The 14,522-nt window shown below is 48.3% G+C and overlaps 2 protein-coding genes across 3 annotated transcripts in view; both read left to right on the forward strand.

Annotated features, from left to right (window-relative positions):
• Window positions 1-331: 331 nt before the first annotated feature.
• Window positions 332-11,428, forward strand: LOC119152261 (C-terminal-binding protein 2-like). The gene is made up of 9 exons (XM_037397295.1): window positions 332-529; window positions 1,201-1,355; window positions 1,446-1,590; window positions 3,972-4,178; window positions 4,785-4,999; window positions 5,772-5,902; window positions 6,057-6,184; window positions 6,725-6,845; window positions 7,914-11,428. The coding sequence occupies exons 1-9, from the start codon at window positions 481-483 to the stop codon at window positions 8,080-8,082; spliced, it is 1,320 nt and encodes a 439-aa protein (XP_037253192.1). The 5' UTR covers window positions 332-480; the 3' UTR covers window positions 8,083-11,428.
• A 2,164-nt stretch (window positions 11,429-13,592) lies between these two features.
• Window positions 13,593-14,522, forward strand: part of KDM3B (lysine demethylase 3B) — a 65,449-nt gene continuing 64,519 nt past the window's right edge. The window contains exon 1 of one of the 2 annotated variants that reach the window (XR_005105714.1): window positions 13,593-13,882. Coding sequence is in view for 1 of the 2 variants with exons in the window: in XM_037397120.1 (XP_037253017.1) it covers window positions 13,712-13,882 (171 nt within the window). In the remaining variant the exon portion in view is untranslated. The remainder of the gene's footprint in view (window positions 13,883-14,522) is intronic. The other variant, XM_037397120.1, reaches the window with a different exon arrangement.

The raw sequence follows: 14,522 nt of genomic DNA on the forward strand, positions 1-14,522 counted from the left end.
CCAGCAGCGGGGCTCCCAGAGGCATCTCCCCGCGGCGGCAGGCCGCTCCCTGCCCCGCACCGGCGCTCCTGGAGTCCACGGGCAGCGGAGAGCGCCCACCCGCCCGCTAGGCCTCGCCGCCCGTCGGCCCTCGGGGGGCAGCTCTCCGGCCGGCAGCGGCGCTGCTTTCCCGCCCCCAGGCGCACACGCCGCTCCCGCGGGAGCCGCCCGGCACTGAGCCGGCTGCGCCCAGGGAGAGCTGCCGCCCCGCCGCGAAGGCCTGTGGGGCGGGGCGCGGCCCGGAAGCGGAAGCGGAAGCGAGCGGCGCCCCAAGTTGCGGCGCCTCTGTGGCGGCTGGGCCGCTCGGCACGGGGCTGCGGCCCGGCCCTTCCGCTTCCTCCCGGGAGCCGGCGGCGGCTGCGCGGGCGGCGGGAGCCGGCGGCGGCGAGTGACGGGGTGTCCCTCGGCAGCGCTGAGGGGCGGCGCGGCACGGTGCGGCCCATGGACCGGCACAAAGTCAAGCGGCAGCGGCTGGACCGGATCTGCGAAGGTGAGTGAGGCGGGGCGGGCGCCGCGTGGGGCCACGCCCGGCGGCGGCCCGGGGCCCGGCGGCGGCGGCGGGACGGGGTGCGGCGGGGAGCCTGGCCCGGCTGCCGCTCCCCCAGCCGGGCTGCAGCGCTCCCGCTGCCGGCGGTGGGCTTCCACCCGCGCCTCTACGGCAGGGCCCCGCAGGCCTGCCGCCTGCCGGGGGCTCGGTGCCGCCCGCCGCCGGAGAGGGGCGGCTGCCCGTGACTGTCGGGGCCGTGGACGTACCCGCTGCGGTGCTGCCTGGGGAGGAAACGGAGCTGGTGCCCCGGGGTGCTGAGCTGGGGGGGGCAGGCTGGGGGGCGGCGGGCCCGAAGGGCTCTGTGTCTAGTTTCGGCAGCCCAGGGTAAGGTGGCACGCTTCTGCGTGGACCGCCTCTACTAGCTCGTTGCTGATAAACCATGTTTTATTTTTCTTTTATAGTGGTGGAAGAGTTTTGGTTTCTTTTCACTAGCTTCGTTTCCCTTCATTCATTTCCTGTTTATTTCTTTTGCTTTGACTAATCTCTTCCAAAATACTACAGTATTTATATAAGTACCCATATATATAGCAGAACTAGTGATGTGTCAGACAGGCAAACAAGGGTTCCAGCATTCTTGTCTTTCACATAATCATTCCTGCTGACTTTCTTAATAGGCATACGGCCTCCTATTGTGAATGGCCCGATGCCAGCACGGCCACTGGTTGCGCTCCTGGATGGACGAGATTGCACGGTGGAGATGCCCATCTTGAAGGATGTTGCTACGGTGGCATTTTGCGATGCTCAGTCAACTCAGGAAATCCATGAAAAGGTGGGGTAGAAAATTTGCGAACATTCAGATATAGAGCTCTGCCTCTTGGAGTAAGCAGAGCAGACTGATTTGGACTGGTTTTTGTTGTAGGTGCTGAATGAAGCAGTAGGAGCTCTGATGTATCACACCATTACCCTCTCTCGTCAGGATCTGGAGAAATTCAAAGCCCTCAGGGTCATTGTGCGTATTGGCAGTGGCTATGACAATGTTGACATCAAATCTGCTGCAGAATTAGGTATGATGACAACATTAGGGTTCTGTTGCGATCAGAACGGAATGTGATGTGGAACACTGCTCATGTTTTTCTGTTTTATAGCTGACTGCATTTAAAACCTTTTATGTAAAAAGATTTGGAGCTGCTTAATATCAGGCATCTTTAGGAAGCTGACCAATATCGGAACTGGTAGGTGACTTGAAAGAAAGATTCTCAGTTCTCAGATTTCTCTGCCATAGATGTCAGTGTCTTTGCTGTTTGGGATTCAGAAACCTGAATATGGTTTCAGTAAATTTTGGTGAGGTGGTTTTGGGTTGTTTGTGGGGAAAGAATTGAGCAAACTGATGTCTGAAAGCAGCCTGCAAATGCTGATGCAGGATACTCCCTGTAAATGCTTGATTAGTAAGTTTTCCTGTTAATTTTTTATATGCAGGTAGGTTCTGATTCAGCACTTTTATTATTGATCCCTTTAGAGCCCTAGGCCTGTGAAAAATCTCTGGATCAGGTGACAAAAGGCTGCTGTTCATTAAACATGGCAGTGAGACCCTTGGACCTTGTAGTCTCCTAGGTGAAGTGGATCATCTAAGTGCCCTGCCCCTTTTTTAGGTTTGTGTCAGAGATTTGAAACATTTCTTAGTGTAATGCAGATCAGATTAAGCTTAATCAAATGCAGGTATTTATATATAAAATTTAAATAGGCGTTATAATTTCCAGATCTGTAAGAACAGATGAATTGCAAATAAAGGAAGAGTGCATGTTTGTCTAGTGCTTGAGTTAGGTATAAAGAGTCTTCTCACATGAACGCTTCAGCTGAATAGTCCCAAGAGTGCCTGGCAACGTCCTTGGCTCTCATGTCCTTGGCAGCTGTTACATTTTTGGGCTGAGTTTGGAACCTAATCTGCTTCTAGTGTTCTCCTCTTAAAGTCACCATCCATATCATTGATTCATTCGGTTTCAGAGTTTTCCCATTCCCCCTACTCCACACTCATTAACCCAAGGAGAAAGGGGTCAGAGTTCTTTTCCCATCATACTGCTGCTTGCCACTTTTGCTTTGGAGCGATAGTATGATGACTCTTATGCATGGCCGGGTTTGCTTTTTCATGGACAATTAATGATTATTTGGATGCTTAGCTAGGCCATTCAGTTCATTCTGAGGTAAGATACTGCTGCTTATGCATTCTGAATCTTCAAATCAGACCAAAGGGCCATTGGGTGTTTGCATTTTCTTATCCTTTGGCATAATACTGCATGTAAACACAAATTTGTGTCTAGCAGTGTAAGAGATGAATGCATGTGGCTTGTCTGAATGAGATGGTAACCAGTGAGATTAAAAGAAGTTAGGTTTCCCTGTCTTCCCACCTCGCGTCTTCTGAGTCGTCTGTGGCATTATGGCACAATTGTGACGGATTTGATAGAGAAAAGGAGTCGAATGTCTGGGACTGTGTGTGGCCATCGCTCTCCTCGTTCTCTTTGGAGAGCATGGTCTGAGTTTAGTTGAATGTCTCCTCTGTAACTGGCTTCCAAAAGAGTGATGCATTGCTGAATTTTATGCACCCTCAACTACTGCCCATAGATTTTATTCCTAGTTTTTAGATAGGTGGTGACTTTTTGAATTAAGGATAGCAGCAGCAAAGTGGTATTTTGTCAGTTATCCACCCCCGTTGACTTTTTTTTGTTGTTTAATGACCAGATTTTGTTATAGTGTTCCATCTTTCCCTTTCCTGACAGTAATTTGTGCTTCCAGGACTTTAACTCCATTTGCATTAGTAATTTGCTTGATAGTTGTAGCTATGGGTTTTATGGTCCCTTGTGGTTCTATGTTATTGTAGAGCAGGAGTGTTATGTGTTGTTATTTTTAAATGTAACTTCAAATGGGTTTAGAGAGGCTCCTGTGGCTTCTCTCAGTGTTTAATGAGTGAGTTACTTATTGTTGCTCCTGGGGAAGCTGATGCTTGCAGTGAGCATCTGGACTGTGAGGCATGAAAGAGCTCAACCATCTGTCTTAATTCTTTTACAGTCTGCCAGTTAATCTGTCAGGAGTATCTCTGGAATGAGTGCATCTTTTTGGATGCAGCTCTTCTAAAACAGTCAGTTTCTTGCATCACTTGTATGACCCAGTTTTCTCATTTCAGCCTGGTTTTTCGTTTTTGGTTTTGGGTTTTTTTTTCTCTCCTGGTGAGTGTGTCAATCAAATATTTGTAAGGAAGGAATGGTATTTCCTTGGGGTTAAAAAGCTGACTGGTCACATCTATGTTGCTGTAGAATGAGCTTTTGAAATGAATCCTGTGTTTCTTGGCAGTTCTGGAGCACTGAATTGTCTTTCAGCACTTATGCCTGAAGAGCTCTATGTTGGTTTAGCGTTGTGATGCTAAAAATCTTATATGACCTCTGTGGCTTTGTAGGCATTGCAGTTTGCAACATCCCTTCCTCCTCAGTAGAGGAGACTGCTGACTCCACCCTCTGCCACATCTTGAACCTATATCGCCGTGTTACTTGGCTACATCAGGCTATGCGTGAAGGGAATCGAGCCTCGAGTGTAGAACAGATTCGAGAGGTGGCTGGAGGCGCTGTGCGTATCCGTGGGGAGACTTTGGGCATCATTGGACTAGGTAAGTGATGGGAACTGTTGAATTGAAAAGTGAACTGTGAAAGTTTTTGGGAACCTAAGAGTCACAGACTGAAAAAAGTGGTAACTTTACGGCTGTTCGTTGTGAAACACACATAAGGAATGCTAGTGCCCTATTCTGTGATGCTGGATATCTTCAAGAGTTGGGTGTATGCCATGGGATTGGGGATTTTTTTTTTTTTTTAATTCAAATGACTAGAAGAATTGGAACATTCAGACAGCTCTTCTCGGTGACTGTTTCCCAGTGTGCTAGGTTCTGTATCAGTAACAAAGCTACCAATTCCTTCTCCCAAGTTCTTGTAATCAGATTATTACTGCCTCTGACTCAGAGTCCAGGTCTGGTTTGAAAAACAGAGCTCCTTCTAGGCTAAGCTCTGGCTATTGCATGGGGAAGGACTAGAATTGGCCACATGGGATCAGCACTGAATAACCTCCTCTGGATCCCTATGGCAATCCTACGGGTTTCCAGGGCTGCACTACCTTGGGCCCTGGCAGTAAACTCCAGTGTAGGCTCCCAGTCTATCCCAGTATCTTGTCTTTAAAGTTTGTTTTACCTTTCCTTGATGATTGTGGGTTTTCTTTTGTGAAGGCCGAGTTGGACAGGCAGTGGCTCTGCGAGCCAAGTCCTTTGGCTTCAACGTGATTTTCTATGATCCCTATCTGCCGGATGGAGTGGAGCGATCCTTGGGTTTACAACGAGTAGGAACCCTGCAGGATCTACTAATGCACAGCGATTGCATCACATTGCACTGCAGCCTGAATGAACATAACCATCACCTCATCAATGACTTCACTATTAAACAGGTGCAGCAGGAGCTTGATTTCCCCCACAGAGCACTGTGGAAATGAATGCAAACAGAAACTGCTGCTTTCACAGAGGCTGAGAGCGTGTGAATCCTGCTGCCTCTGTCGTGTGCCTCCTGCTGCCTTTGGAGGCTGGGAGCGTGTGGATCCGGGTGCCTGTGCTTTGTGCTGTATAGAATTCTGTGTTAAGAGGAGAATAGGATTGGCTTTTTTTGCCATTTATAAATAATGTCTTAGGTGATTCAATAATTTCAAATTACCTTTAAAATGTATAATTGACTCTGCTGGTTAGAGCCAGATGTGGTGTGGCTGGGACTGCATAAGTTTCTTTACACAGCTCTGCCAAAGTCTCTCTGCCCAAGCCCACTGCAAAGTCAGTCTCGGGCTCTACTCCACTAGACTATGAATGCTTTTCAGTGCTTTGATGAGAGACACCTGGACGTTGTAGTCCAGTTTTGTATAGCTGGATACTTGATTCATGTCCTCTTTCTTTTTTAATGTAGTAGGATGAATATGGAGTGCAGAACTTGAGAGTTCCACTTTTGCCCTTGTTGTCTTGTGGTTTTGTTTGTTCATTTTTAAAGCAAATTTCTCAAGAATTGCTTGCAGGCATTTCCCCTGTCGTTAGCTTTGCAGTGAGAGCACTCCTAGTTCGTCCAGGCCTCATCTAATCACTGCAGGCTCCTGCTCATTTCCAGTAGACTTCCCAAGATTCACTTAGCTTCCGTGAAAAATCTCATTCTCAACCCACTTAATATCTATCTTCTTCCAGATGCGCCAGGGCTGCTTCTTAGTGAACACAGCCCGGGGAGGGCTGGTAGATGAGAAAGCCTTAGCACAAGCCTTGAAAGAGGGGAGAATCAGAGGAACAGCATTGGATGTGCATGAGTCTGAGCCTTTCAGGTAATGTTGCGCCTGCATGCCAGCTGCTATCCTGTGACTCGTCTACACTGGATGATTCTTTTGGGTTTTTGTTATTTGAGTTACAGTGATACCTGAGAGGACAGATGGGGTTATCACATCTGTAGAGAAACTTTTTTTTTTTTCCCCCTAACAGCTTTGCTCAGGGGCCCTTAAAAGACGCACCCAATGTGATCTGCACCCCTCACACTGCCTGGTACAGTGAGCAGGCTTCCATTGAATCCAGAGAAGATGCAGCTAAAGAGATCCGCAGAGCTATTACAGGTAATGAGGAAGACTCTGCTCTGCAGCTGCTGCTGAATTAGTATTCTTTTGTTAGTTCATTGCAAGGATTATGCTGATTGTTCTGAAAACTTGGACTCAGTAACTGGTTTCGGTTTCTGGAACTGGAGCTTAAGTTGGTGATTGTCTCTTTGCCTTCTGAGAATCTTTTAACTAATGCTGGAGTTGTAAAGCCTTGTACCTAGTACATCTTCCAAATCATTTGCAATCGTTCCTTTGATGGTTCTACTGCACACTTTTTTTTCTGGAGTAGTACATACTGTCTCTTGGGAGGTGAGGCTTGGCAATTGCAGTTTGTGGCCAATAATGCCCACAAGATCACCGAAGTGGGAAGGAAGGGACTGTTTCTTGTCTTTTCCAGACACCAGTTGCTCAGAGGCAAGTCTCCCCTGCCCAGTTACCCTGTGGAGGTAGACTGAAACGGTCTTGCACATTTCCTTTCTACTTTCCTTTGTAAATGTTTCAGGGAATGAGCCCATCCTACTTGTCCTGGATTTTTTGTCATTCTTGGCATTCTTGCAGGTCACATACCTGATGCTTTGAGGAACTGTGTTAATAAGGAGTACTTGCTGTTAGCAGCTCAGTGGTCCAGTATTGATCCTGCAACTGTCTACCCAGAACTCAATGGAGCTGCAGCTTACAGGTGAGACATGCAAGTTACTGCTTCTAAGCGTATGTTCCTACTGAAGTAGGCCAACTTCCCTCTCTGGGTTTGAGAACTGCTTGTACCTGTAAGCAGGTATGTTTCTGTTCCTATGTACTCTCTATATGAGCTCTTTCCAGAAACTTAAGAGCAGCAGTTCTGAAGCTGTACTAGGATTTAACCTTTACTTGGTCATATTCAGTTCCAGCTGCATACTGGTTAATTTTTCCAAGTCATTGCAAGACCTGCCCGAGACATATCTTAATGTAAGAAAGCCTGCTGGGTGCCTGAAAAGAGGTCTGGATCTTAACATTTAGAAGAAGTTGTGCATGTCATTAGAACTGCATTAAAAAAAGCACAGTTCTTACCTGTAGCCCAAATGCAGACTATTAAAGAGACGTTGTCCATCATATTTGGGCAGTGGCCTAATAGGGCATGTTTCAGTATTTCTGTTACAGACCTGCCAAGTAATTGTGGGTGGGTTGCTTCCCTTCTGTTTTTTCTCCTATCTGTAAAGCAGGAAATATATTATCTTCCCTTCCTGGAAAGATCTACATAGGTTCAGATGTATTTATGGAGAAGGCATAGGGAGGCAAAATGGAAGTAATGGAAGAGTAGTTCACTAGCAATTCATGAGTTTCACTCTATTTTTCATCTTATCTCTAGCTGTTTTATTAGTTCAGCTCCTTACTTTTTCTATCTTAGAGCCCAGTGAAGGATAACTGGCAGCTTGCACTCCTGCTGATGGGGAGGGAATTTCCAGCCCTTCAGAGTACCATCATATAGTGCTTCACACTGTTTTTCACCAGAGACAAATTTTGTACCTGTCTTCCAAATGCTTAGTATGTGACCCGAGATTTATCTCTGCCTGTCTGAGAACAGGTGTCGTTTGGTGTTAGGATATAACTGCTACTTTTCAGCTCTGGAGACTTTTCCTGCGTTCTGTCTCCAAGCGTTTCTGTTAGAAAGAGGGATTTACGTTCAGCAGTTGCATGAGGGCACGGCTCCTTTGCCCTTGTGCAACTGTGTTGGACAAGCTTGTAACTTCTACGTTTCTGTTGGTTTTAGGTTTCCTCCAGTAGTGGGAGTAGCCACTCCTGGTCTACCAGAACCACCAGTAGTGGAAGGGATTGTAGCTCATGGGATCCCTCCTGTTTCTCACTCTGCACCGCGTACCCCTTCCCCAGGAGAGACGAGCAAACTGGATGCAGACAGAGAGATTCCTGCTGACCAGTAGCAGCATCTTTCTCTCCTCTCCACTGGCAGCAGAAAAAAGTAGGAGGGTATCTCCTCGGACCTTCTTTAACACCCTACAGAGACTGTTTCCTGTTCATACAGGACGGGAGAATGCATTTCAGTACTGGCAAACTTTAGCTCTTGCCTTTATTTTGTAACCCTTTAGTTTTAATCTTTCAATGAATCTTTTTCCTTCTCTGGGGCAGGGCAGCAGTGACCTTGCCTCCCTTTGGAAATACTTGGTTTAATGAATGAGTTTTCCCATGTATCTGCCTCGGTTGTCTGTGCCAGGGAACTGTCCTTGTGCTCTTGAAAATAGAAGTGGAGCTGTCTGACCAGGGATGGCCCTCAGTGTTCCTAACCCCAGACTTCAGTGCACACTTTTCAGTTGTGACTTGTAGCTTAAATTTAATTTGGCTGAACCTCTCCAAGTGTAGCCATGGGGAATACTAGAAAAATATTAGTGAATTGGAGAGGTTGTGACTATTGTCTTTATTATGCCCTTGGTAGAATGCAGCCTAGGCTCAGCTCTATGTATTACTTCGCTTGTTTTAATGAAGGTTTCCTGTGAGAACAGACATAGCACAGGCATTGCTAATTCTTGGCCATACAAAGATTTGTCTATGCAGTACTAGGCCTGAAGTTAAAAGTAACGGTCTTCAAAGCCAGCCTTGTAAATAATTTGGAAGGGATTAAAATGTCATCAAATGTGTTCTGGTGGCCACTGTGTTTGTGAGGCTTCAGAATAGTTCACCCTGGAGTCTGTGTAACTTGAAGAAGGCAAGGGAATGCAGAAATGGGGAAAAACTTGCACTGGGAGACAGCAAGTAGCAATACCTTGCAGCTGCAGTTGCTGGTCCCTCACATACCTCACAGTCTAATGGCATGTTTATCCACAAGGTATCTATCATGTTAGAATTGTAATGGTGGGGGTTTTTTTGTTGTTTTTTTTTTTTGGGGGGGGGGGTGTTGGCATAACTGCATCAACTAGAAGTAACATACCACTTGTCTTTGTGCTGATGAAGAAGGCAGCTTTTAACAGTTGACCAAACTACTTTCGCTCTTCTAGCGTGTACTGCATCTGCAGTAGTGGGTAGGGGAAGACAGTGGGTTTTTGTTTTTTTTTTACAGGAATGAGCTTTGTGATAACTAAAGGAGAAGGAACTCTCTTAGCTTGTCACCTGAAGCCAAGGCAGGACTGTTGCTCTCAATTCTCTCCCCGTTTCCCAGATGATTGAATATGAATTGCTTCTTTGAGGGGTATGGAATCTTCAGCAAAACACGTTCCACAGATTTTCCTTAATTCCTAATCCTCCTTTAATTTCATCTTGTTACACTTTAGTCATAGCCTTTCCATGGACAAGATGTAACAATTCTTGATTGTTCACATTGTGTGGGTGTATTAAAGTAGGTGCTATGTGGGAGACATACCCTATCTGTGAGTTTGTCTGCCTCCCTCGATTTTTCCCTCTTTTGTGTGTCTGTGATGGGAAGCTGAACAGCTGGGAGCAGACTGGAAATACACCTTGAGCTGTGGACAAAATCCTCTGTTTAGGCTGTTTACAGTTTGGGAAGCTGATGAAAGCTTTTGGAGTCAGTAAGTTTTCAGATTTTTTTTCTCCAATACTGCCTTCATATAATGGCTTACTACTGATACATTGAAGTGATTCATTCCTTTCTTCTCCAGGCCCCCCAGCAGTTCAAGAAAGGAAAATAGGAAGGAAGTAAACTTCAGGTGTCTTGTTACAGATTTTACACTTTAACTGTTTAGCATTAGTGAGATGATACTAGTTCTCTAGTGCTGAGTATCTTTTTGATAAGCTATTTGTCTTGGTGAAGGTTCTTGGCTTCTGTGTTTTCATGAATGATGCTGGTTCTACTTAAAATTCATATACCTCCTTGGCTGCTCAGGTTTAGCAGATCAGGCTGGGACTGGTGGTAGGCATAAGTTACAGGAGAGCTTTTTCTGACCAGGAGCCTAAAGCTCAGAAGCATGTTGATTGTAGCTATACCTAAAACAACCAGCAGCACTTTCCTGCGTTCTCTAATCTCTAGGAAATCAAATTTTACAAGCTACTAGCTCAGAAAGCTGTTCTTCTGACGGGCAGATGGGGAAAAGTTTTCAGGGACTGAGAGCTCATCTTCTGCCCATTGCCACATTGGGGAAGTAGTCTGTCAATACCTACTCTTTCCTTATTTGCTGCTGAAAATTCCTGCCTACTTGGAGGTTCAGGTTTGAGATTATTTTCTGGTAAGGGGCGGCTTCTAGTTATGAGCTTTGTGAATACAGAGGATCAGAGTACATTGACCTTGTCTCTTCTAGAGCACAATGCAAGATAGATTTATTTTTTTTAAGAGGCAACATTCTTTTTTTTTCTTCTGAACTGCAAGTATCTGTATAGATTAGTCAAATAACTGAATATAGGAAGAGTGGAAAGATCTCATTTGGGGGACACTTGAGTTTCTCAATTCTTATTTTTGGTACCTAGATATACCGGTGACTAGTAAGCATAGGAATGAAAAAATTGGTATCATAAGAAATGTTTCCAGTTACGGGTACTAAGGAGTTGAAGCTGATAGCATTGTTAGTGGCTCTGTTCTATCCAACACTCTGCAGGCTTGTGATTGGATATGAAGGCAATTTTCCCTTTGATTAAAGCCACAGCAGAAAATGTTGAGGGAAAAATGAACAGAACCCTTATCATGACCTCAAAGAAGGACTCTTTGTGCTTACAGGATTACTCTGCTTGTATGCCTTTTGTACCTCTGCTTATAGACTGAACCTATTATCACCAGACAAAGGCTGTTCTGAACAGATAGCTCAAGGAAAAATTTACCAGTACTAAAGTACCGTGTGGTCTTCTCCATCCCCTGAGTGCCAAGTCCTTTGTTAGCACTGTCTCCTGTGTGATACACTGACTTGCAGCTCCCCCTCCCAAGCTTAGGGCAGTATACAGAAGTGGAAGGATTTTAGTTTTTTTTTTTTTAAATGCCTTCCTTCAGAACTAGTGCAGAGCTTTAATCCCAAAGAACAGAAGTCTCCCAAGGTGAGGCAGGAGTGCCCTAGCTGCACTAATCTGCTTACAGGAGGTGCTCCCACTGTCCCAAGGTACATTCTGTTTGTCAGGGTCACTGCTGCTGACCAGCTTTTTTATAGAGGACTCAGAGTTTCAGAAATATATTTTTGTAGACAATGACTAAACTGTGAAACATTGAAATAAAGCATGTAAACAAAAACTTACAGCACTGTCCTCTGTACAGATGTTTTTCTCACTTCAGTTCTCTCCTGACTCATTAGAAATGTTTGATTACTTCTTGGATATATTTTAATAAAGTTCTCCAAAGAACATGGCTGCTGTCTATGGAAGGGGTGGCCTTAAATATAGTATTGAAGGGGAGGGTTGAAAACCTGTACAGGTGAGTGTGCATCGGTCCTGCTTTTCTCATATTAGGTAAGTTGGATCTTCTGCACAGTCACTCCCTGGATCAGCCACTCTGGCAAATCACTTTCATTGGATTCTGGAGCATTGACTGTTAGTCAAACCTGTGACGGTGGCAGGCTGGAGAAGAAGCCATCTTCAGTGGTTAAGGGACAACCGGATGTAGCCTGTTGGTTACTTATGTGACTTCTCACAAGTTGAAATTGTGGTAATTGGATTTGCAGCAGCTTTTTAAGTGTGTAGTGTAAATACACATGTTTAAACAGCAGTAGCTGCCTTCATCCTTTTACAGTAAAATAGCATTTGAAACTAATACACAAAATTAGCCCATGAAACTAATTTTTCCAACATATAAGAATAGTTGGTGCAACAGAATTAGCATAGAAAAGTGTTGGTTATTTCATAAATTCAAGTTCACATTTATGGCCTATGCTTCCTGTGTTGATCGTTACTGAAAGTTAGGAACCCCCTTCCTATTGTTGGTTTATACCACTATTTGTCTAGCTGGTGCTGTGTGCCTTTGGAATATACAGCATCACTCAGGAGATGGGATACAGGAAACGCTGCCCTGCTTTATCATGGCAATTTCAGTCTTGGAGCTGGGGGAAGGGGAAGGGGACACAGGACCACTTGGAATCTTTTTCTAATACCTAGTTGATGATACTGTTTGAGTAAAGAAACTTAACAGAGCAAAGCCTGCTCTTCAAAGGAATATAGTACTGATCCTGGATATACACCATGGCAATCATTTAGATACAAAATATAGTGGTTCTGCTACCCTTCAGTAATGTTTCATGTAGGTATTGGCTCTTGTACTTTAAAAAAAAATAGGGCAGGAGGAGTTAGTAAAGCCAGTGGCATGTAGTAAATCAAAACTCAGATGCTGTACAGCAAAGGAGGATAGAACAGAGTTCCGATGCCACTAATGATTGTTCTGACGTTCTGCGTAGTTGCTCAGAATACCAAAGGCAGAGTCTGCTTCCAAAAAAGTCTTTTGAACTGTCTCTTTGTGCTACAATTTGTCTTCAGAGGTGTTCAGTATTTTATCTGTGTGCCATGTCAGGCCTAAAATCACACCATAAAGAGTACAGCTAACGAGATGAAACAATGACATACACTTCTGAGGACGGGCACATTGTCCAAACTGCTATCAGGCATCACCTCACCCATTTCCCAGTACAGCAAACTGCATCCCACTAACTGGAAAGTAACAAAGATGAAATGTCATCTACTGAAAACATCCTGGCACAACCATTTCGAATATGGGAATGTGAAAGCAAGCAACTTGCCTTTACTGCTGCTAATTCAGTGTTAAATGTGACTCTTTCACGGTGAGGAAACAGCACACGCACAAGAACATCCTTGTTCTGGTATGGAGTAGAGCATCTCCTGCTCATTGCAGTTTCTACCGGCGCTACTATGTCTTTACTGCACCAGCAGAAGGAGATGTAAATTGCGCATCATTTCCCTCACAGCGGAGGATTCTGAAGTATCTTGTGGTTGTTCAAGTGTGTTGAAAATGAGCAGGCTTAGCGTATGGCACTGTTCTACACGAGAACTGTTCGGATGTATTAATCGTGGCGGCTGCAAACCATTAACTCAATGCCTGTGTGTTCTCCTCGCCTCCCGCACCAGCCCCCCGCAGCAGACCCAGCACGCTTCGCACTGCTGGTGCCGCTCCGGAACGTCCAGCCCGGCAGCGGGGGCGGCCGCACGCCTCCCGCCGCCCCCGCCCCGGGGCTGCTGGCGTGTTTACCTCGCGGCCGAAGCCAGGCCTGCCTCCTCTCCGTGACAAGTCCCGGCTCTGGCCTTGGTGTTAATGGCAGGCCCTGCCGCAGGAAGGCCGCCTGCTGCGGCTGCTGGCCGGCTCCGCCGCGGGGCTTGCCCCTGCCCGCGCCCCTCAGCCGCGCCGCCGCTCCGGCTCCTGCCGCGGGGCCTGGCCGCGGCCCGCCCGGTCCCGCCGCCTCCGAGCTCTGGGCCGGCTCCCCGGTGCTGCCGGGCGGGGTGGCGCGGGGCATTGTGGGGCAGAGGAAGACAGGGGGGAGGCTGTGCGGGCGAGGTGCATGCCGGGAGCGGGTCGGGCGGTGCTCGGAGGCCCAGCGCGGGGCAGGCGCTGGCTCGGTGTCTCGCGGCGGCGGCGGCGACCGGTGGGCTCGGGCCGGCGGCGGCGGCGGTTCCTGCCCGGTGGGGATGGCGGACGCGGCGGCCTCCCCCGTGGGGAAGCGGCTCCTGCTGCTGCTGGCGGCGGGGCCGGGCGACGGCGAGGCGGTGGGGCCGGAGCCGGGGCCTGCGCTGCCCTCCCGGGCCTGGCGGAGCGGGACGGTGCGGGCCATGAGCGGAGCCGTGCCCCAGGACCTAGCGGTGAGGCCCTGGTGGTGGGGCGGGCTGGGCCGGGGTGGGGCGGGGCGGGGCGGGTGGACGCGACCTGGGGCTGGGGCGACCGGGAGCCGCGGGCGGGGACGCCGCCGGCCGGGCCGCCCGCGTGGGCCGCGGCCTCCCGGCGCCGGGCAGGGCTGCGGAGCGGGCGAGGCGCCGGGGCCGGGGCCCTGCCTGCCCCAGGCGCGTGGCGGCGGGATCGGGCCGGCGCCCTGCGCCCTCCCTGGAGCGCGCTGCCCGCCGGGCTTGCCGGGACGCGCGGCGGGCCGAGGAGCGGCGGGCCCGGCCTGCGGCGGCGGAGCGGCCCTGCGGGCTGCCGGGGCGGCGGCTGGGGGCGGCTTATGGGAGAGACCGGCGCCTCCGGGCCGGTGCCGCGCTCGGGTGCTGGTACGGCGTTTCCAACTTGCAGCCTCGGTTCGTTGGGCTTTTTCGGGGAGGTGTTAAGTATCCACCATCCACCTCGGTGGTGCCCCGATTTAGAAGGCATAACGTCGATTCCCTTCTGTCTCGGATTTTGTAGGGATCTGTGCTTCGTGTGGTGTGTTAAACGCTCTAGCAGTTGTTTGGCTTATCTCCAGTATAGCGCAGTGGGGCGCTTGGGGGGACATCTTAAAAAGATACCTGT

This window comes from Falco rusticolus, chromosome 8 (assembly GCF_015220075.1).
Source record: "Falco rusticolus isolate bFalRus1 chromosome 8, bFalRus1.pri, whole genome shotgun sequence".
NCBI classification, from domain to species: domain Eukaryota; kingdom Metazoa; phylum Chordata; class Aves; order Falconiformes; family Falconidae; genus Falco; species Falco rusticolus.